Genomic DNA, 22,838 nt, shown 5'->3' with positions numbered 1-22,838 from the left:
TAGCCCACCCTATTCTGTCCTCCCCAGTTAAAGACAGAGAGAGACACCACATTGCCTTAGTGCTGGAATACTATTAAAAGGATTAATTTAGGGACCGGTGTTTGGACTGTCACATCCAATCACTACCCACAGATCTACAGCTTCCCAAATCAAGCTCATGCAAAGAGGAATCAATTGCAAGGACACAGAGGGTCTGAACAGGCATACTAATGGCCTCCTGAGGTGCCAGCGGCCAGCTCTGACACTCCCATAAATTATCTGCCTTTTGATTTTACCTGTAGCTGTGGGGCACAAGGCACAATTTTGAACATATCAAAGCAATCTCTTGTAACCCAAGGCTCCCCCAAGAATGTCCCCAAAGAGGGAGGGGCTAAAAACAATGACCCAAAGGGAATCTGCTTTCCTGGTCCAAGCAGTCATCAATTAAAACCCAACAGGACCAAGTGGATAAAGTGGGACCCAAATCATTTCTAGCACATCTGGACAAAGCATGCATCAGTCTGCAGTTCTGCAATGACTACATATCTCTCACTTGAAGGAAGAGAAATCACAGCAATAAACTAACACAATTTCATCTGGAGGCAAATCTGCACTAGCTCTGACAGTACCTTATAGCATGACCTTGGGCAACACACTTAACCTTCATGGGCCTCAGTTTCCTCACAAGGGTAGCAGAGACAATAATACTGACCACCTGATTCATTCCTAGAGTGATGGTGAAAAGTAATAAAAAACATTCAAGAGGCACTTTACGAAGATGTAGGGCCACAAGGGTGGAAACACTAATAAATGACCCTAACCAAATGGGAGAAATGACTGGTCACACTTTGGTGAATTTCTTTCAGGTAGCTGCTCACTCAATTCACTTCACTGATGGTACTGGGGCTAAGGTCTACCCTGAAGAAAGTTCTGATTTTCTGGACTCCTGATGTCTGAAAATTTTCCATTATGAAGAGTGGCCCCTTGCATTAGTTATAACTTCCTCCTGTCTACTGGCTGCCATCACCAGTGGTTATGTTTCTATCATATGGCCTTAATGACAACTGTGAGGCCCCCAAACATACTACGCCAAAGGCCAACTCACCCTATTGTAGGGCTGCTTTTTAAAAAAATTATTAATTGTGTCAAATACTATTAGTGACAAAAGTTATTAAAACACTGTGCTAAGAACCTTACATACATTAGCTCATTAAATCCTTTAATAAACCCTATTAAGTCCCATTATCTGCATTTTACAGATAGGAAAGTAAAGCTCAGAGAGATAAGTCACTTGCCCAAGGTCACCTAAACACCATAATATAGGCTTTCAGAAACCTACAGACTTCCTTCCAGCAATGCAAGCAGGCTTATAGAAGGAGAAAGACAATTCATTGGGCACTCAACAGATACTTTATTTGGCTCCTGTGCCTGGCATATACCATCATATCTGAACCAGGAGACAGTCCCCAAAACAGAAAAAGGTCATCAGTCTGCTACAAGCAAGGAAAGGAAAGATTGAGTACGACATATAACAAAATGAGGACAATTCCCTAGAAAGCTTAGGAAAATGGGTCCTTCTTTGTATAGTTCAAAAAGTTTAAAGCAACTGACATTAAGCTATGAGCCCTAAGACCAACATCCCTACCAGGGTTCCATTTATTCCCTACTTCTTGGATTAGAAAAGACTTCCCCAAACCTTTTCACTCATTCTACACCTACTTCCCCTTCCTACATCTTTGGAGCTGGTATCACCAACTCCTTTGGTAGACATGCTTTAAGCTCTAGTCAATGGCCAGGAAATTAATAAAGAGAACCAGTATATACATTATGCAAAAATTCAGTTGTACCCAATTTTTAAGTGTCAAAATACTGCCTCAAAGGGGTAAATATAAAATGCTGCCCACGTAACTATCACAGGCTCCTTACTGGTCTCTGCCTTCAGTATCATCCCCTTCAGTCCATTGTTAACACTGAAATCAGAGCAAATGTTCTAAAACACAAATCTATTTATCATCAGTACACAGCTTAAAACTTTTTAATGGCTTCTTACTGCTCTTATGATAGTCTGATCCAGGTGTTGGCAAACTGTGTTCCATGGGCCAAATCCAGCTGCCGCCTGTTTTTATCAAGTTTTACTGGAACATAGCCATGCTCATTCATTTTCATACTATGCTTTCATGCCGTAACGGCAGAGTCGAATGGAACTGAATAGTTGTGACAGAGACCCATGAAACCTAAATAGTTACTATCTGGTCCTTTACAGAAAAAGGACCTACTCTTTTCCTGACTAGTCTAACTTTTTCTCCATCCATCACCTAATCCTAAAAGTTTAAAAGGCCTTGGCCTCTGCTTACCTTTCCTGCTTCATTTCTCATCATATTCTCCAACTTCTTGCCCACTGAGTATGCTACGTTTTAATCACACTGAAATTCAGTTTCTCAAACCCAACAAAACTCTGACCTTCATTCACACTTGGTCCCTCATGTCTTCATCTAATTCTAGATGAGGGGGTTCTTTCCTCTGAGAAGCCTTCCCTGAGCCTACAGGTCTGGGTTGAGGACCTTTCTGAGTACTCCAAAAGCACCCAAACTTACCCTACCATAGCACTCCCAGAGTGTATCATAACTGCTTCTTTACTATCTATCTCTCCCCAGAATTTGTAAGCCCTGTGGCATCAGAGACAGCAGCTGTCTTGTTTACTACAATTCCAGGACCTAGCAAAGCACCTGGCCCTTCATTATTGAACAAACAGCTTCTGATATCCTGGATATCAATCATCAGAGTCTGCCTTTTTAGTCAGTCCTGATCCTTATAAAATGGATAGACTGGGATTAACCATTCACCCAACAATGACTCTCAATCCAAATCAAACCAAGATCCCAAAGGCCTTGGTCAAATGCATTATCAAAGCCAAATGAATGTGTTCTTCCCTATTATCTTAAGCTGTGTATTTCTCAGGATGAAAGACTGTTCTGGCTGTATTCAACCTTCCTGAACCTAAAGTAGGCACTCATGCAATGCCCACAAAGAAATCATGACAGAACTGGAGTCTGGATAGCCCACCTCCAACTATCACCACTTTATAGACTTTTGGTACATTTCAGTAGTCTTTGAGCACATGGCGTCTTATCAAAAAAAGCTACAGAAAAAAACAGTCTGCACCAACCACCATCCCCTCACCCTCCAAACCCAAATACTCATAAGAAAGAAGTCAAGCCAAACTTGACCATGCAACAGGATTCTCACCTCTCCTTACTTCGAAGATGCCAAGACTGCCAGCTGGGGATGCTGAAGGTTCTGTGAGAGCTGGAAAGCCCCAATGCTGTGGATAAATACACATCTCTGCAACAAGTCTATTTCAGTATAAAGGATCAAATCCCCAGGGGGCTGCTGCTCTTTGAAACAATTTAAGGGTCCAAATCTCAAGCCCCTAAACTCAAAACTACTTTGGGATAAGTTATCTATATGGAAGAACAATGCCTGAACAGAGCTTTTGGAAGCTATATATATAGTACCATATATTTTCGGAATGATGAATTTCATGTTCTCTGGTAGCATACTTCTCTTCATAAGGAGGTTATCTCCTAGAAACACTAAACATTTATAATATCTGAGCTTGGACTGAGAAAGATGGCCATGAAGTGGTGTCTCTCAGGATAACACCAGAATCCTAGTCTACTCGAGGATGGGTAACTGGTAAGGTTGATAATATTCAGAACTCAGGAACTGAGGCCAGGATTGGAGGAGGGGCTGTTTGCCACAAACCCACAGGTCTTACTGCAAATGGCCAAATAGACCATTAAATACTTGCAGGATACCTCCAGGTCTACCTCAAGTCCTAAGAAATTCAAAGTGTAACCAAACCCTAAGTCAAATCATTAACGGACACCTGTCATACTCATCACCTAATTTAGATCTTTCAGAAGATTAGAAGCTGCAGAGGTGCTCCTGTAAGTGGGCAATGCCCTTTGCACAAAGAAACACTTAGGTTTGGAACCAATCTATTCCTGTCTACCACTCTACACATTTAAGACTTTAATCTACTCAAATCCCTTAGGAAAGACCACTCACCAACCTAACCGACCACAAAGAATACACTTTTCAAAATGAAAGAGAATAAAGGCACTTTTATTTGGAAATTTCAAGTTGGAAGGAGAGCTCTCAGCCAAGCTCTAGGACCTAGCTAACCGATTATTTACAGGATCTTTGGGCAGGAATTGTTAACGAGCTTTTAATTTGGAGTGCTTAAGTTGCCAAAGTGCTCTGAGCTCCAGTGAAGCACCACAGAATCCATAAAGGAAACCTTATCAATCACCTCCCGGCAGCTCCCTTCCCCCACACCCCACCTCTCTGAGGAAAGGCAGCCAAGTGGGTTTCTAACCAAGATCACAGACACACACATTAGTGGAGTCACACTCCAAGTCCCTGTTTATAAATTGGCTTTTAAATGGTAGGGGATTCAGGTATAATATACTTAAGCTCCAGGAACGAACCCACTAAAACAAGGCATGCCATGTATGATAAAGTCAGAATAAAGCAGAATTTGATGAAGCCAATTTCTGGTAGAAACGCTACAATCAAGAACCAATTCAGCCAATCACAACCTACTATAGTTCAAATAGCGTGTAGTTTTTAACCAATGGGATTCGTGTTTTTTTGCCCCTCAGCTCACAGAATGATAAAATGTCTGATAAGAGCTAATACCATAGAGGTGGCCAGAGACCTAGAGCAGAGACAACGATGGGCATTATCAATTTGCAAAATCCAACCCTAAGGGCAGAATCCAAACCCCCCATAAGGGGCCACATTCAGCATCTTCCAAGTCAACTAGGAGGAGTTACATTTTGCAAGAACTCGCAGTCAAGCCCTAATCCAAGTTCATGCTTTTTTTGTTTTAAGAAAACACCTGTTGCTGGAACATTTGCAGGAAAAGCAAACAGAAAGCTAGCTAGGTTAGGCCCCTTATTCACTCCTACCATCGCTACTACCACTGCTACAGATTTACAAATAGGTAAAATGCTAACACCGTGTGTGTGCTGGAGAGGGAAGAATGGGTTATTCTATCTACCACCTCTTTACTGAGTTATGTCCTCTGTGGTCAAACCTCTTGCTCTTCCCTAGTAGCCCTAAGTAAGAAGTTAGCACCCTTAATCACCTCACCCAGTCGGTCTTGCAAAGCCCTGCCCCGCTCCCTCTCAGCCCGAACGTTATTCAGTAGATCATGCATCCAGGGTGAGCACATGGGCTAGCACCCCAGGTTGCACATAGTGTGCGCGCCGCGACCCTCACCCCGCATGCATTAACCAGGGCCCAATCTGGGGGCCTCTCCCCATCACCCACCCCAGGGTGTTGCCCCCAACTCGGACCCATCCAAGTCCAGGGGAGAGTAAGGGGAGGGGCAGGGGGCCAGGAGACCAGCCCTCCTTCCCAGGGCCGCCCCCGCCCCCCGTCAGCGGCGGGAGAGGCTGTCGCCATGGCAACGCCCCCTCCTCGGGGCCAGCGCGGCAGGCTCCCTCCAGGTGCAGGCCCCGACGTCTCCCTCGGCCTCAGCAGGCGCTCGGGGCAGTTTACGGCGGCGGGCGCGGCCCGCGCCGACTGCGGCGCCAGCCAGGCAGAGGCAAGGCCAGCTCCGCCCGCTCCCCACCGCCCGTTCCCGGCCGCCTCAACAGCGGCAGCCAGCACCACGAGTCCACAACACACCGACTCACCTCCGCGCACTCTGACCCCGGCCGACGCGACTGACGGGCGGGCGCGGTGGCCAACCACTGAGCCCGCCGCTTGCTTCTCCGACCAATGGGCTGCAGGGGGGCGGGGCTTCTTCTCCCCAAATGCTTGCTCTCCCGCCGACATGCGCGCTAAGGTCTGTCAAGATGGTGACTCCCCGCGTCCGATCTTATGGGACTTGTAGTTTTGAGGTTGCACGTACTCAGAAGAGAGTGAAGGGGGAGTTCACTTCCGAGCTGTGAAAGAAATTTTTTAAATAACAAAAACTTTCTAAGACCTAGAGCGACCCAGGTCCCCCATTTCCGTTTTCCCATTTCCCAATATACTCATGAGGTGAGTATAGGCTCATAAAATGACGTGTTGTATTTAGATGACTGCTCGTGATTAGTTCATTCAACAAGTCATTATCATCCATATTCTGAGGTGGGTCTGGGGAGAGCTGAGAGGAGGGAGAATTTAGGCTAAGAATAAAATTCTCACATTTTTGAAGGGCCTTCCTACGGAAGAGGGAACTGACTTGTTCAGGTTGGTTCCCGTGGAATATCAGAGTTAAAAGAATTCTGGCCTCAACTATAGGGAGCTACCACAGAGAGTCTCTTCTGTCATCTGGAGGGAAGTGTGGCCAAAGCCCGAGACGTGTTTCTTCATCTTGGTTGTGGCTCTTTGGGAAGCCATGGGTAACAGGTTCTGAAGTGGGAAACCTGGGCCTTGGCCAACGATGGCTTTGATAGCCTCCCAATCAGCCAGGAACCATCTTCTGGGACCAGCTTGGTCACCAAGCCCTCTGTCTGCCATTTGCATATTTTCACTTAAGAAAATGATGTAATTTCTGGGCCCTACTACCTCTGTGAAATCTGACCTTTAACATAATGGTTCCTGCCTGAACTGGGAATGCCTAGTAATACCCCTATCAGGGAATGTCTTCCTTAATCCTGCATAATAGGTTAAGTGATTCTACTCTGCACTTACAGAATTTATTGCATTGTTTTATAATTGTCTATTTCCCTGTCTCTCCCCCAGGCCTGTAAATTCACTTAAGGTAAGCATTATTTCTATATTGTTTATCAGTAATACCCAGCACAGTTTCAAATATAAAGCAGGAATCTGGTAAATGTTTGTGGACAAATGAGGAAACAAACATCAGCAGGGACAGATGTCACTTAACCCAAGGTCGGTAAAGTGGATGCACATCTTCCTAACCTTTGATTCTTAGAGCTGGAATTGAGTCTTCTTCCTCCCGTTGATGTCACCGAGACATTAATCCCAGTTGATTAGTCAGTCAATATATATTTATAGTGTCTCTGTTAAGTGTCAGGCACTGTTTCTGTTGCTAAGGATTCATTGTTGAATAAGACACATAAAACCTGTATCCTTGAGAAGACTTTATATTAGGGAGGAGAAAAGAGAGGCAGAACAAACAATAAACAGATAAGTAAATAGACAAATGAGAGGCCCTGAGATGGTCTCTCCTGTCCTTGGCTTTGTTATGTCCTGAGTCTGGCCTAAGAATAGGGCACAGCCAACCTTCTTGGCTGTAAGAATGAAGTACACCTACTGTCTATAGATTGGAGGCTTCTTTTAAGGCCCAGCACCAGTATCCTCCAAGGAGCCATCCATGGTCCCCTCAACTTCTCCAGAATGTGCTCTTTCCTACTTGGTACTCTAGAGCTCACCTTTACAGCTTCCAGAACTTTACCAGACTATAAGCTCTTTTTGAACAAAGACCAGGCAAAATGTATTCAAATAATACAACAGTTTAAGAGCTAAGTATATACGTGGTGCCTTACACCGCTGCAAACCCAGCATTTGGCTCCCTCAAGCCTTTGGCTCTGTTGTGATTCCCTCTGTTTTATGGTTTCCCAGAAAACAGCCTGAGTAAAGCTTATTGTGGTAAAACTTCATTGGGAAATACAAGCCCTGGGCAGCAAGAGTTGAGGAGGCAAAGGGAAGTGAGGCAGAGAAGAAAAGAAAGAAAATACAAGGTTGTGTATTATGAAGTTGACCAGAGCTTCAAAAGAAACACGACTAGTTGCTCTCTTATTTAGGCCATATAAAACCATCACTTATCAGGGAGAAAGGGAAAGTTGTGTTACCCCACTACTCCGGTAGCCACAGGGGACACCAGATCCCACACCCTAAAGCACAGTGGTTCAACAGACTAGAAATGATGAGAGGAGTCATAGCCCCTGGTTTGGCCAAATTAGGCCCACTGCAGTCCCATCACTGTGGGCACATTGGAGGCTCTGTCCAAACCTAACCCTTATCCCTGAGGAGGCTAAGACAACCAGATGTGTTAGTAAATGAGGTGACCATAATGGCAGCTGGGCTGCCCAAAAACCCAAGTGGCCAAAGCCCTGGTGTGGGGGTATAGATGGGGCAAGTGAATTTTTGGAGGCAGATGAACTGAGTCCAATACACAGACACAGATATACCTTGGGCAGCCTCCGGGCTTCTGGATTAAGCGACTGAGCTAAAGTGAACACTGAGAGCAGGAGCTAAAGAGACCAAGTTGGTTCTTCTGCTGCCCTTTGAAAGCACAAGGGTGGCCAGCAATCGTAGGGCTTACCAAGCAATGGAAGGGCAGAGAACCCAAGGACCCCAAGAACAGTGCATGACAGCTCCCAAACTTGGCACAGCTGAGACAACCCAGGCTGGGTCTGAAACTATTTTATCTAAGAACCGGGAAAGCTGCTTCTGCTGTTCACAGTCCCTGTAAGCTGCATAAGACAGCATAGTGTGGTTACAAGGAGTATGAGCTCAGAGAAAACCTGTTCAGGTTTGAGTCCTGGCTCTATCTGTAGCAAGCCACTACCTCTCTGAGGCTCCATTTCTTCATCTCTAGAGTGGAGATAATACTAGTACCTACTTAGTAGAATTAAATACAAACATGCTTAGCATGGCATCCAGCATAAGGCATAAAGAGTTCAGTAAATATTGGCTCTTATTACTATTATTCTCGCCCCTCCTCCACACCTCTCTCCAACTCTTCCCACCATGACCACCACCACCACCCCACCTTCTCACCCCCCACCCTACTGCCCACAGTCTCTGCCGCAGAAGCTGTGGGAGCTGGACCTGGTCATGCCTTCTTCACCCTGCTTTTCCCCAGGGCTGTTCCCCATGAGCCTGAGCCATTCATCTCCCTGGTGACCTGAATCTGAACTAAGAGATGGATGTGGGGTGGCTGAGGCCAGGGTGGTAATGTGCTCCCTTATCTCTATGCCCCTCACTGGGGCCTAGTTAATTTTCCCTTTGATTTTAATATAGATTTATTGAAAGTTTCAGTTATCAAAACAAACTGCAGCAGCAAATTGGTGTTCTTTGCAGGCCTACAAGTGCCTATAAAGCTGCCATGCTCGGGAACGAATGGCGCTCTCCGGGAGGTCAGTCATGGCAACAGGAAGTCCCTGGGGACACACACACTGCAGTTTAATATTTTTCTTATTAGCCTTTTTCTTCTTGGCCATCTAAGCCTCCCCTTTAAATCGGAAATCAAATGGAGCCACCTGCCCAGGGAGGCTCTCTTGCCCAAGCTGTTCCACTTTGCCTTCCCTGTCCTAGCCTCTTCAGCTCTCATTCTCTGATTTCTCCCTGCCTTGCCCACTGTTCAGAGAGTGTGGTGATTCACATGCCCCAGAGATGTGGCTCACAGTCCTACCCCAACTATGGAAGATTGGCTTGGGCTATCTAGCCACTCTAGTCAGCAGAGGCAAAGCATTAGAAAAGATTGGGGCCCCAGGCCTCTTCTAGATCTGGTGCTCAGAGGGGAGAAAAAAGACAAGGTTTTAAAGCAAAAGAGTTGTTTGGGGGCACCTGGCTGTCAGAAAAGAGTATGACTTTTGATTGCAGGGTCATGGGTTTGAGCCCCATGTTGACTATAGAGATTACTTAAATAAATAAAACAAGAAGGAAGGAAGGAAGGAAGAAAGAAAGTTGTTTTTAAAAAGGCAGACAATCCTGTCAGGATCTATTGAACTCAACAGAAGCAAAAAGGAGATGATGATCCTAGAGACTGGGCAAGTTTTCCTTCCAGCCCCAAAATTGTCTGATTTCATTCCCATTTCCCCACTGCCACTCCCAATATAGCTTCTCCTCTCAATTGCAACTTGATTTTTGAGACCCTCCGTTCTTTGGTCCCAATGTACCTCTCTAAGAACCAGCCTGGTTTCTTGCCTCCATTGCCTTCTATAACTAAAACCACACACTGCCACCTCTAGGCTCTGGAATCAGTCCTACCCTAGGGGAGGGCCTCCATGACCTGGTAACCTTGAGGGCACCATCATCTCTTCTGGACCTGAGCTGCTGCTGGGTCACCTGTACAGGCCACATCTCAATTCCCATTGTCCTCTTCTTGCTCTTAAAAATTTCCTGCCAGTTGGGGCGCCTGGGTGGCTCAGTCAGTTAAGCGTCCGACTTCGGCTCAGGTCACGATCTCGCGGTATGTGAGTTCGAGCCCCGCGTCGGGCTCTGTGCTGACTGCTCAGAGCCTGGAGCCTGTTTCAGATTCTGTGTCTCCCTCTCTCTCTGACCCTCCCCCGTTCATGCTCTGTCTCTCTCTGTCTCAAAAATAAATAAATGTTAAAAAAAAAAAAATTAAAAAAAAAAAATTTCCTGCCAGCATCAAGGGCTACACCCTTCCTCAGAACTTGGACTCTGACAACTATTGCTGTGTGGCTAGAGTGGTGGAAGGTGCTAAGGTTTGAATCCAGACAATCCAGGAATTGATTCCTGGCTCTGACATTTACTGACTCTGTGACTTGGGAAACATCTTTGTGGTGTCATTGCACCTTGTGCTTATGCCTGCCCTTGTCTGCCTCTGTATCTTTCACCTACAATATTCTGTGGTCCTTAAAGAAGAGGACTGTGTTTTAATCATCTTTATATTCCAAGTATGTATATTTGATGAATAAGCAGTCACCTTATCTTGGCCTGTTTCCTCCACTGTGAAGTGGAGATAATATCTGCATAACCCAAAAAGTGAAGAAAGCATCTACCACAGTACCCACCCTTCTCCTGAGGTTGGTCATCAGCCACCAGTGCTCCCACCTTTTGCCTGTTCCCATCACAGCTTCAAGTTCAACTCTCTCCTACTGCCTGTTAGAGCTTCCTATCACTGATCAGATGTCTGCATTCACCCTGGACCCTTTGGAGTGGTACTGATGTCTCTTCTCCACCAAACCGGGCTCCCTCAATTTTTCCAAACACACTCATGAACTGCTGCCTCCTGGTGGCTCTGTTTCTATTCCATAGACTGCCTTGTAGTTTGTCTGTAGCATTGCAGATATTCCCTACCATCTATTGCAGCTAGTAGCATCAAGGAGTTTATGTTAACATTAATACACCAGTCTTGCTAATTCTAGACCTCTACCTGCTCCTATAGAAATAACAATCCCTAGCAATGTTTCTTTAAAAAGCTTCAGTTGTGCCCATGGATCAATCAAAGCTACTGTGCTCCACTGGTTTCTGTCACTAAGTGCACCATGGATGCTGGCCTTGAATGCCTCTGCCTGATATGCTGAATTCTCATGGTATCATGACCATGTGAGAGCACAGCACTCTCTCACAAAGTAAGAAGAATCCCTCCATATTTCATTTAGCTAAGAGGATGTGAAGCCCTACAGCAGAATGTTTGAGCTCTTAAGTGTTTCAGAGACAGCTCTTTCCACTTATTTAACTCATTCTGCATGAGAGTAGCTGGGATAGGGTGAGTTTATGTAAGAACCATCACAAAGAACCAGAGCCATGGTCCTCTTCAACCATCAGTCTTACTGTGGAAATTGGCTCCTCTTCCAGACTCCTCCCTCCTCTATCATTAAGCCTCTCTCTCCCAAGCTCTGCTGGCCCTTCTAGCAATCTGGTGTTCATTGTGTTGTTCACATACCCCTACTCTAATCATGTTGGTGTATACTGGCCAGGTTTGGTTCAAATTTATTTTTTTCTGAGAGGCTTTGTACCCCCATGTAAAATAGTAGATTCAAATAGATGTTTAGGTCAGGGGGTATTGCCTAACTCCTCACAGTGGATGTAGCCCAGTATCAGCCCCAACCCACTAGGACCCCCATTACACTGCATATTTCCCCCAAGATTAAGTGAATAAACTTGTACTGCCTGCTACTTTCCTTGATCTTCCTAGACTAATACAGCCTTGTTCTTCCACTGGACCCCTTGTGATTTCATAGTTCTTCCTTCCTGGTCTTGACTTGGCCTTCAAGTGCTTTACAACTCAGGCTCCAACCTACATTTCCAGCCTTATTTCCTAGTAGTTCTTTACCTCCCCCTCTCTTCCAGGACAAAAGGACTAACTATTACTCATCAAAGTACTTTGTATTTCCTTACCTCCAAGACTTTCTTTGCTGGTGGTGCTCTCTCAACTAGGAGTAACCTCCCCATTTTCAACTCTACCACTGAACCCCCAGAGAAATGTGCTCTGCCCCAGGAAGCATTTCCTGATCCTCAAGTGATTGTTCCTTCCCCTCTCTGAGCCCCAAAACCCATCTGTGTGTCCTGTGCAGCATGGCATCCACAGGACCAGGGTCTTGCTCAGTGTTCTTTTTTTTTTTTTTAGTTGACTCCACATCCAACATGGGGCTTGAACTCACAACCCTGAGATGGAGAATCATGTGCTATACTGACTGAGCCAGCCAGGAGCCCCTTGGCATTTTTAATCTATAGGCAGTGCCTGACCACACCCCTCAGGACCTGAAAATGCTGTGGGGCTTTTAGGAGGCATCTGAAGCCTTCAGGGGGATCTCCTCCAACAACCTCAACTAAACTAAGAGCTTGAGCCCACTCTTCTTAAAGTGTGTAATTTTTCAAGATTCAACAACATTCTTTGAATACCTGCTTTGTGTTAGGCTCCTTGAAAGCACCGGACAAGAGCATGAGCAATAGACACAGTTCCTGCCCTCGTAAAGCTTACACTATAATGAGGGAGACACTGGTAAAGAAATGTGTCACTTCAGAGTGATAACTGTGATCATAGAGACAGACCACTTACAATGAAAGTTTGAAAAGGAGGCACTAATCACAGCTGGAAAGGTTTAACATTGAAGTCCAGTGTGTTTTGAGTAGTAATTTCCCAGACCAAGGAGTGGGGGGAACACAAGAGTGAAGAAGACAGGGCATTCCAGGCAATGGGAATAACATGAGCAAAGTCATGAGGCAAAGAAATGGCCTACATCTGGATGGTAAGAAACTCAGTGCTATGGGAGCAGAACATGTGACAGAGCCAGTGGTGAAAGAGGAGTTTGAAGTAGGCAAGGGTTAGATCATGCCTAGTCTTTTTTTAAAAAAAAATTTTAAGGTGTTTATTTATTCTTGAGAGAGAAGGGGACAGAGCATGAGAGGAGAAGGGTCAGAGAGAGGGAGACACAGAATCCGAAGCAGGCTCCAGGCTCTGAGCTATCAGCACAGAGCCTGACGTAGGGCTTGAACTCAAGAACCATAAGACCTGACCCAAAGTCGGCGCTTAACCAACCAAGCCACCCAGGAGCCCAAGATCATGCCTGGTTTTAAAGTAAACCTTCTTAATGGGTTTGGACTTGAGCTTGAGGGCGTTAGAAAGCCACTGACAGGTTTGAAGCAGAGCAGTGCCTAGGTCTGTTCTGTGTTAGAGCAGTGCTTCTCAAACTTTAGTGTGCATTCCAGTCACCTGGGAATCTTGTTAAAATGCAAACTGATTATGGGGTCTGGGAAAGGCCTAGATTCTGCATTTCTAACAGATTCCTTAGTGATGTTGATGCTGCTGGTCCCCAGGCCTCACATGGAGTAGCAATCCCTCTGGCCCATCTTCCCTAAATGCATCCACTTACATCTGCAAGCACAGAACATTCTTTCTGCTGAAAATGGTCCAAGGCTGCTGTGGCTCTTCGCTTTTAAGAAGTGCCTATCTTTTAGAAGCTGTTTATTGAATATGTATTTGCTATATGTCCGTCTAGCAGAGGACCAGGGGCAGGGCTGGGGGGCTGAGAGAAAACAAAAAGCAATACATTTTCCTGCCCAAAAGTATTTGGTATCATCTCCGAAGAGGCAGCTTTCCCTGAGCTGTCCTCTGCCAGACCTGTCATAAACATGGTAAATGAGGCCTGTCTCAGTGGTACTCCCTGGGGCCCCCACCACTTCTGCAGCCCCATCCAGAAATGAGCCTGTTTATCCCTAACGGTTGTCTCTGACCTCTAAATCAATTCCCTATCTGATACAAAAACTCCAATCCTCCCAACCAGCCTCCCAATCCTCGACTCTGACAGTTTTTAAGACTGGAGGTGGTATATGATGACAGCCATTCCCAGCCCAGGCTCTGAAGTCAAACTGCCTGGATTCATAGCCCAGCTATACTACACATTAGCTGGGTGACCTTGGGCAAGTGGCTTAACTTCTCTAAGCTTCAGTCTTCTCACCTGTAAATTGGGGATAATAATTATTTCTGCATCATGAGGTTGTTGTGAGAATCAGTATGTCAATGCATGTAAAGCATAGCCTCTGAAACATGCAGAGAACACCCAATAACTGCTAGCTATTATTTTCATAAATATGAAAACTTGTGTGTGCAGAAGCTTATCAAAGCCCTTTTGGAAGCCTGTATAAACAAAAGTCCCTGTCATCCCTTATCTACCTATGATGGCTTTTCCTGCTGGCATTAGCCCCTCTCTAATGCTGGGGAGCCCGAGGCAGCCTTGGAGGTCAGTGCAGAGAAGCCTTGCCCTTGGGAGGAGGCAGTCCTTGGGGCCACTTTAGGGACAGGAGGCTTCAGCCTACGAAAACTGAGGCTCTGTGTTGGAGAGGGATCTTTTGTGGATCCCCTCCTACCTCAACCTCATCCCCGCAGTGTCCCCTCTGTCCGGGGTCACCCAGGCTGCCCCTCCTTCTGGCTGCAAGGAAAGAGGCAGCTTCAATCATTCATCTTAATGTCTCTATTAAGCAGGGTTATGACCAGGACGAGACAAGAAACAAGGTCTTTTAGTGTAAAAACATGGCTCCCAGGGCTTGGCCTCAGGGGACTCCTCCCCTGCACTGCTGCTGCTCCCAGATACCACTGCTGGAGGGCCAGTTGAGGCCCCAGATTGAACAAAATGATTCTGCCCTGAGTTCTCTTTCTCCCTTCCCTTCCTGGATCCTTCTATGGGGCTGCCCAGAGTTTTCTTTTCCAAAGAGAAGAACGATGACTTGGCGTTTAGAGGCAGCCACGAGAGTCTTGAAGCTATCTGTTCAGGCCTGCACCCAGACTTGGGATCACTATTCTCATCACCTTCTCATCTCTTGCCAGCAATGTGGAAGCAGTTACAGCCTTAGCCACTAGGCCCTGGGCACAACAGGGCCTCACCTGGAGTCTGGGCTCAGAGCCTAGGGGATAACAGGAGTATTCCTGATTATGGAAAGATCTTAAAAAGACCATACCATAAGTCCCCATCACTCATATTAGAAATTTAGGAGCTACTGGTGGAGTCAGCATATGCTGGGACCTGGGGCCTGGGTTCTAGGGCAGTAGCTGTCCTCCTGAGGAGCCCCGCGCTTACTGATTCTTACTTACACCCATGCACAGGCAGGGATTTGTGAGCAACAGCAGGATCAACCCCCTCACCTGGGAAGAAGGGCTGAGTCTCCTAGAGAACTAGAATCAAAAGGCCTCAAAAAGAGCATGTGCACAGATCCAGCCTTCAGAGGCATAGAAAGAGTCCCCAGATAACTACTCCCATAGTTAGTAATGTCCCCGTTAGAACACAAGTCCTTTAGCTAACCGGTGCTGGAGGGTAAGAAAGTAGAACACAGAGAGGTCAGGTACCAAAGAAGGAGACAGGTCCTTCTCAGCAACACTCCTTGCTGACCACAGCCCTCCCAATCCTCGGGCCACTGACTTCTATTTCCCACTGTGCTGCTGCCTTCTCACTGGTCCTGGAATTTCCCTCTCTATCACTACTTACCCTAAACGTGACCTTTCTCTGCGAGCTTCCCTGAATTGGCCTTCCCTGAGGTGGGCTGGCAAAGATGAAACGCCCTAGTGTGGGGCCAGGTAAAAACGCGTTCACATCCTGGCCCTACCTTGTGACCCTGTGCAAGTCAGCGCTGCTCCCTGAGCTTTAGTCTGCTCTTTTGTTCTTAAGATTTTGAGGAGTCAATGAGACAGCATGTATGCATTTGTTTGGCTTAGTGTAGAACCAGGAACACTGTGGAAAGGGAGAAGGGATGGAAGAGAGAACTGGGAGTCTCACTCAGGGTGTGTGGGTGAAGGGGTCTTGACTAAGGATGGCTGCAAGAGCAGGGGGGCTGTGGAGGGAATGCCAGAGCAGCTGAGGGCAGCACAAAGTCAGAGTGAGTTAGCGCTGGTCCCAGGGGCTGCATGAGCCAGGCAGGCTTTTACAGAGATATCCAGGGAACAAGAAATACCAGCAAGGAAGTTGCCCCATTAATAAATAAGAAGGTGGGAAATTAATGATGGTCTGAAAATGGCTGAGCTACTGAACTCGTTCTTTAAATCTGTCTTTAACAAGAAAAATAAAGAAAAGAGATTTGGCCAATTAGGAGGTAATGAAGACATTGTAGAAATAGCACCTGACAAAAGCACACGTGGTGGTGGGGGTGTTGCTGGGTGAATATCCAATGGCTTTGACCCTGCTCCCTTCAAAAGGAGAATGCCAGAGAAGCAGGGGGGCGGGGGGGGGGGGGACAGCCATCACTGCAGGGCCTGGGAAGGGGTAGGGAGGAAACTAGGGGTGGGGGCAGGATACTGTCTCCTGAGGAGGCTGGAATGAAGGTGAGAATGGGGGGTGGAGGGGACAGTTAGAGGTATAAGAGGGGGCCCAGAGAGGAGAGATCTCTAAGGGCAGAGAAAACCAGAAGGACCCTGATTAGAACTACAAAAGAGCTAGGTCCCTTTTAGGGAGTCTATGCCTATAAATGGGAGAAGGGAAGAGGAGAGGGGGCATGGGAGGGAAGGAAAGAGAAGTCAGGGGGGCCTGAGGGAGAGAGGGAAAGGTAACTGCACAGAGAAAGGAAGATTAAAGATGGTACTTGGGCAGGGCTTAGAGAAGCAGCTGGGGTGGAGGGTGGGAGGAAAAGGGGCCCTTTTGCTAAGTCGAGGAAAACCACATTGCTAGCCAGTTCTAGCCCTCCACTGAGGTGTAGGTGATCCACCCAGGGAGCAGAATGGCAGCCTCTGTGACAGGTGGCAAAAGGATAGAGGGCTCACAGGTTGAGTTTACTTAAGCAGGGGAGCTCAAGAAGTAAGGGAAGGGGAAGCTAGAAAGATGAGGGTGAGAAAGGAGTCTCAGAGCAGCTTTACCACTGTGGGGGAGCTTTTGGGGGAAGGAGTGTGAGGGCAGCATAAAGTCAGAGTGAGTTAGCACTGGTCCCAGGGGCTGCATGAGCCAGGCAGACTTTTACAGAGATATCCAGGAAACCACCCAGGGTCACTGCTGTAGCAGTCCTCATCCTAGCCACACTCTATGAGGAGGTAAGAAAGGATGGGTGCCTATGAGACCAGCAGTGCCACAGAGAAGGCCATTTAAAGGAAGGCTCTTGGGAAGATCTAGGCAGGGAGGGAGTGCAAGGCCTTGAAGGAAGGAAGGAAGGAAGGAAGGAAGGAAGGAAGGAAGGAAGGAAGGAAGGAAGGAGAATACAGATCCATCTACTCTAGCCACCCTTCCCTTCTCCTACACAGAAATAAAGGCAGTCCTATAGCTAGGAAGGGAGCCTTCTGCTCCCTTAGCCCTCGCATCCTTTTCCAGGCCAGAGACTCCCTCTCCTGTAGCCACTGGATCCTACCTTTGGACTAACCTCCCTCCACCCCCACCCAGGGAAGCCAAGACCCACAGCTCCCCAGGGACAGATGTGGTCTGGTCTAGGAAGCTTACCAGCTCCAGAATCTGTCCTGAATCTGCATCCGGAATTCAACCCAAAGTGGCTGGGCTATAACAACACTGACACCGTCTGCATGGGGGCATAGGGGGTAGGAGCAATGAAACTGCAGGAGAAGGAGAGGGCAGCCAGTGATGAATAGGGGCAGCCAGAGCCTCGTTAGAGGGGGGTGTGGAGAGGCTGGCCGCTGCAGGGATGAGCCCTGGGCCTGATTTATCATCTTCAGAGCTGATCTGAGCGAGAGGGGTTAAGTAGCAAGTTAATGAAATCCACAGATGCCGCTAAATGGGGAGAGCGGGGAGCACCAGGCTAGAAGGGGTCCAGGAGGGAGGCAGGCAGGCTGGCCACTGAAGAGGGGATTCATCTGGAGGGGAGAGAAGATAGACATGTTCCCGCTGAGGGGGATCCTCTTATAGTCTCTGAAATCCAGTTTGGGCCAGCCAGAGAGAAAGAGGTTAGACAGACAGCAGGGATTCAGGGAGAACCCAGGTCCCATCCCAGGGACATCCTCAGTCAAGCTTCACAGCCCCCTGCTCCAGTCCCAGTGGGCTTCAGCAAACACTTACTGGGCGGCCCCTGAGCCCCTGAGACCAGGAGGTGAATCAGAACAGGTCTCTGCCTCTCTTTCCCCCAGGCTGATTGGTGAAACAAGTAACTACAGTTCGCTGTGATAAGTGCAGTTGAGCAACACAAAAGGAGGGAGCAATTAATTCTGACAGGGGAGGGCAGGGAGGTCAGGATGACATTAAAGCAAGGCTTGAAAAATAAGGGTTTTACCAGGCAGAAAAAGGAAAAGTGGGATTCTGGGCAGAAGGAACAGCATGAGCCAAGGCCAGGAAAAGCACAAAGGAAGCCAAGGGAAAGGGAGCTGACCTGGCAGAGATGCCTGTTCAGGGAAGGGAAGGGGCAAGGGGAATGCTACCAAAAGGCCTGTGTGTTCTACCACAGGGCTCTCAGCTGGGGGCGCTGGGTGTTGTAAGGCCAGCGGGTCCAGATCCTATGGTGGTCCTGTAGTGGTCTGAATGCACAGGACAGACACAGGAGCAGCACAATCCTGGCCAAAAGAGCCCCTTCTGCATGCTGACCTCATGCTCTGTCTCCAACAGTAAGCCTGGACCTCCATTCTAGGGCTGACACAGAATTAAATAAAGTCATCCATAGAGCTTTTGGCACAGGCCTGGCACACAGTACATGCTTACTAAATGTAAATTATTATTTTGGTAGTTAATATTACCAGGCTTAACTAAAAACAAAAACAAAAAACCAAAAACAAAACTGGGTTAGTGTAGGACTGCAGCTCCAAAATGCACCTAGGGGACAGGAAGACACGTGGTTACTTAATAGGTAAAACTTGGGCCCATGGGGCAGAAAGTAATCAATCACTTTAATGATACAGTGGGACAGAGTACTGCAGACCTCAAGACTGAGATCCCCAAGAAGGGGAAGATGACACATAGGCTATAACTAAAGGAACTCTGAGGACCAGACCATCAACACTTCCGTCCAGACCCAAGAGGGGCAGCTTTGGGAAGCAGAGGAGAGCAGTTTGCATCTTAGGGCCAAATAGCCAAGCCATCTTATTCCTCCTTCAGCCCACAGAGCTACCTGGGCAAATGAGTGCAGCCTTTTCTATTGATGCCCTCCCTTTCCTACCCTTGTCCTGAGCAGCAACCCTGTCCTTATAGAAGAACCTCCCTAAGAGAAGTGGCAAGGGTATAGCAGCAAGACATCTGGTTCACTCATTTTTATCCTATAGTAATTAGGTATTCACTGAATGTTTGTTGGATGAAGGAATGGATGAGCTAGTAAAAATCTTGAAGCTCTTCAGCAGAGCACAGCACAGCCATAGTGAAAAACCTCCCCCTGCCCACCATACACACACACACACACACACACACACACACACACACACACACACACACAACTCTTTCCTCATTCCTCATTCTATCTCATGGCAGCTGGCATGAAGAGATTGGCTGATAGTGTGGCTATTTAAAGATTAGGCCTTGGAGTCAGACAGTCCTGGAATTCAGACTTTGTTCTTAAGGAGCACCAACTCTGTGCTCCTTAAGAAGTTACTTAACCTCCCTACATCTCAGCTTCTTCTGTAAAATGGGAATAATAATAATAGTGCCTACTTCATATGTAGTATAGATTAAATTAATAATTCATAACAGTTTGTGTGAAGAACTTAGTACAGTGCCTGGAACAGAAAAAGTAATTTACACAGATGGAATAGGATTTAATCAAATTAAAACAGTAGTAGAGAAAACATCTTAATTCCCCTTCACCTCCATTTATCCCTTCAGATCTTCTCTGGGTGCCTGTACTCCCTCTGCTGCTGCATGGTTTTTCAGACAGGTCTTATAACTTCATCCTCTCACTAAAACTGAATTCTGAGATCCGCTGAGTTGTGAGGTTACTCGGGCCCAGTGACAGTCCATCCTAAGATAGAAGAGCTACATGTGAGGTCTTGTATGGGTAGAACTGGAGGGCACAAGCAAGCCGCAGCGCAGTATCACAGGCTCCCATGTCATCTACCACCGGTGCAGCCAGTGCCTCTCATCTGCACATCTAACTTGTACAGAGGGCTTCCTTATGACCAGAAAATAGGAGGGAAAAGCCCCACCTTAGTTCATGGGCGGGTTGATGCAGTATGTGAGTACAAGCTGAAATGGACAGTGGCTATACTGAAAGACAGTGGAGAGGGAAGATCCTCCCAATGGGCAGGGCCCCTAGTCGTTTACTTTATGTAAAAAGCAAAGGGATTCAAGGATAGAATATTTATGGACTCATGGGCAGTGGTAATGACTGTGCTAACTGGAAGGGGCAAGACTGGAAGGTCACAGACAAGGAGGCCTGGGGTAGTAGCCAGTGAACAGATATATGAGAATGGGCACAAAGTGTGAAGATCTTTGTATTACATGTTAGTGCCCACTAGTGAGTATCCACCATGGGAGGGAATTAAACCATTAAGTAAATAAAATGACTCAGCCCACTGATACCAGTCAGCTTCTATCATTGGCTACCCCAGTCTCAGCATGATGAATGCATGGATAAAGTAACTATGATGGCAGGGATTTTGGAAGTTATGCACAGGCCCAAGAGCATGAGTTCCCACTTACCAGGGCTGGCCTAGCTACTGCCACTGTGGATTGTTCAATCTGCTAGTCACAGAGACCAATGCAGAGTCCCCAGGATGGCACCATCCATTGAGGCGATCAATCAGCCAGTTGATGGCAAGTTGATTATTTTGGGCCCTTTCCATTTTGGAAGAAGTGGAAATTCACTCAGGAATAGATCTATATTCTGGTTATGAGTTTGTGTTTCCTGCTTACAGGGCTATAGCCAGTGCCATCAAAAGAAAGCTTATAAAGTGCTTGATCCATCAGCATACAATCTTATATGCTACCTACCATATCATACCAATGGATCTACTTTATAGCAATGGAGGTGCAAGAGTGAGCCCATAACATAAGGTCCATTGGTTGTGTCACATGCTACAGCACCTGGAAGCTGCTAACCTAATCGAACAATGCAATGACCTATTAAAGGCACAGCTGAACCACCAGCTAGGAGATGATACTCTATGAGAATGGGGCACCATCCTTTTGGATACTGACTCTCAACTGGGGACAGTTTTGCCTCCTAGGGCAATTGGGTAATGTCTGGAGACATTTTTCATTTTCTCCACTGGAGGAGGGGAGAAGGAGAGGTAGTGCTACTGGTATACAGTAGGTAGAAGTCAGAGGTGTGCATCCTACGGTGCATAGGACAGTCCTGTCCCTCTCCTCCCCACCCCCAAATAAAGAATCATCCAGCCCCAAATGTCAATAGTGCTAAGACTGAGAAACTCTATTGTGGGACACAGCATGCATTTTAAATCAAAGACCTTTATATGTAGATGTGTCCCCATTGGGGTCCAGAAACCAAGGTCTCATTATAATTACTCCCAGTGATCCACTTGTGGAATATGTTATGCTGGGCTTTGCAAATTTAGAATAGCTGATTCCCAAAGGGGAGCATTTCTGTTAGAAGACACAGCAAGAGTCCCACTAAACTATATGAGATGGCTGCGTCCTGGCTTCTTCAGGTTCTTCATGCCAAGGACACAGGCAAGAAGAAAAGTCACTGTATCTTGGCAGAGGTAATTGGCTTAGATCATCAGGAGGCAGTAGGGCTGCTGTTACACAATGGGAGCAGCCATGTGATTCATGTGACACTTGATCTGTTAGTACTCCCTTCTCCTAATTTAATGGTATAGGGACAAGTGCAACAACCCCAGCCTGAGAAGGGCATGGTAACCAGTCTGAGATCCCTCAAGGATGTGAATCTGCATCATGCCACAAACCAAACTACCGTGACCAACAGATGTGCTAGCTGAAGGTGAAAGGAATCTGGCATTGTGAACAGAGAAGGAGTGAAATGGATAAAAGCTGTGACCCTGAGATCAGCTCCAATAGTGGGGTCTGTAGTCATTCTTCAAACCTTCCTCTTCTGTAAGTTTCCCCTGGGAAGAGAGGCCCACTGAAATCCTGGAGGATGTGCTCTCAGAACTAATATGAAAAAGTGAATCCAAGTGGTACCAGGGTAGATTACAATGAATGCAGTGATCTGCTGCCTTTAGGAATGAAGGACCAGTTCCTCCAGTTGCTGGGAGTGCTGCTAGCAGCCTTCAACTGTTAGCCTTGTTGGGGGATGGCTGCTGAAGAAAATTTCTTTGTTCAAGGTCCTATCTCCTTCTAAGGACAATTTGCATCAATGACTGATCAATACTGAGACATAAAGATCCACCCGACTTGTCCCAACTCTGGATGACTCTGAAAGACCATCCCAGCTCCAGGACTTCCTATGGGACTAGCTGAGGACTTTGTTGGGACTGCTTCACAATTCAGCTTCTCCCTCTGCCTAATCAGGCTTCCTTCTATTGGTGTTGATCCCAAGAGCAGTCTATTAAACATCTTGTATGCTAATCTTTGTCCCGGAATCTGCTTTCTAGGGAACACAACACATGACAGTCAAAAACAAAATAAGACCTCTATTCATATTGAGGTTACATTCTGGGGTGGGGGGGAGGAAGCAGGCAAAAAACCATAAGCAAATAAGTAAGTTAATCATTAAGTATGTTGGAAGATGATAATTGTGATAAGTTCTAAGGAATAAAGAATAAGTAGAACAGAGTAAGGAGATCAGTAGTGCCTGGGTATAGGAGTTGGCAGACAGGATGCAGTATTAAATCAGATGCCAAAGCAGGCCTCATTGAGAAGATGAGATTTCAGCAAAAT

General features: G+C 46.7%; 1 protein-coding gene and 1 long non-coding RNA gene across 11 annotated transcripts in view; one reads left to right on the top strand and one right to left on the bottom strand.

The window, feature by feature from the left end:
* The window catches only part of ERI3 (ERI1 exoribonuclease family member 3), a 127,965-nt gene extending 122,200 nt beyond the window's left edge, over positions 1-5,765 (bottom strand). The window contains exons 1-2 of one of the 10 annotated variants that reach the window (XM_019429015.2): positions 5,688-5,734; positions 3,226-3,301 (exon numbers count right to left, since the gene is read on the bottom strand). Coding sequence is in view for 6 of the 10 variants with exons in the window: in XM_019429014.2 (XP_019284559.1) it covers positions 3,226-3,301; positions 5,320-5,454 (211 nt within the window). In the remaining 4 variants the exon portion in view is untranslated. Of the gene's footprint in view, positions 1-3,225; positions 3,302-5,319; positions 5,653-5,687 lie in introns of those variants that run through there. The other 9 variants (XM_019429017.2, XM_019429014.2, XM_019429013.2 and 6 more) reach the window with 9 other exon arrangements.
* Positions 5,667-22,526, top strand: LOC109254808 (uncharacterized). The gene is made up of 3 exons (XR_002074982.2): positions 5,667-6,036; positions 6,724-6,742; positions 21,818-22,526. It is a non-coding gene; the product is annotated as an uncharacterized LOC109254808 (long non-coding RNA).
* The last annotated feature ends 312 nt before the right edge of the window (positions 22,527-22,838 follow it).

Source organism: Panthera pardus, unplaced genomic scaffold (genome assembly GCF_024362965.1).
Source record: "Panthera pardus isolate Hobbes unplaced genomic scaffold, ASM2436296v1 HiC_scaffold_11, whole genome shotgun sequence".
Lineage (NCBI taxonomy): Eukaryota > Metazoa > Chordata > Mammalia > Carnivora > Felidae > Panthera > Panthera pardus.
The sequence above is the reverse complement of the archived record's forward strand: the minus strand, read 5'-3'. Positions and strand labels throughout refer to the sequence as shown.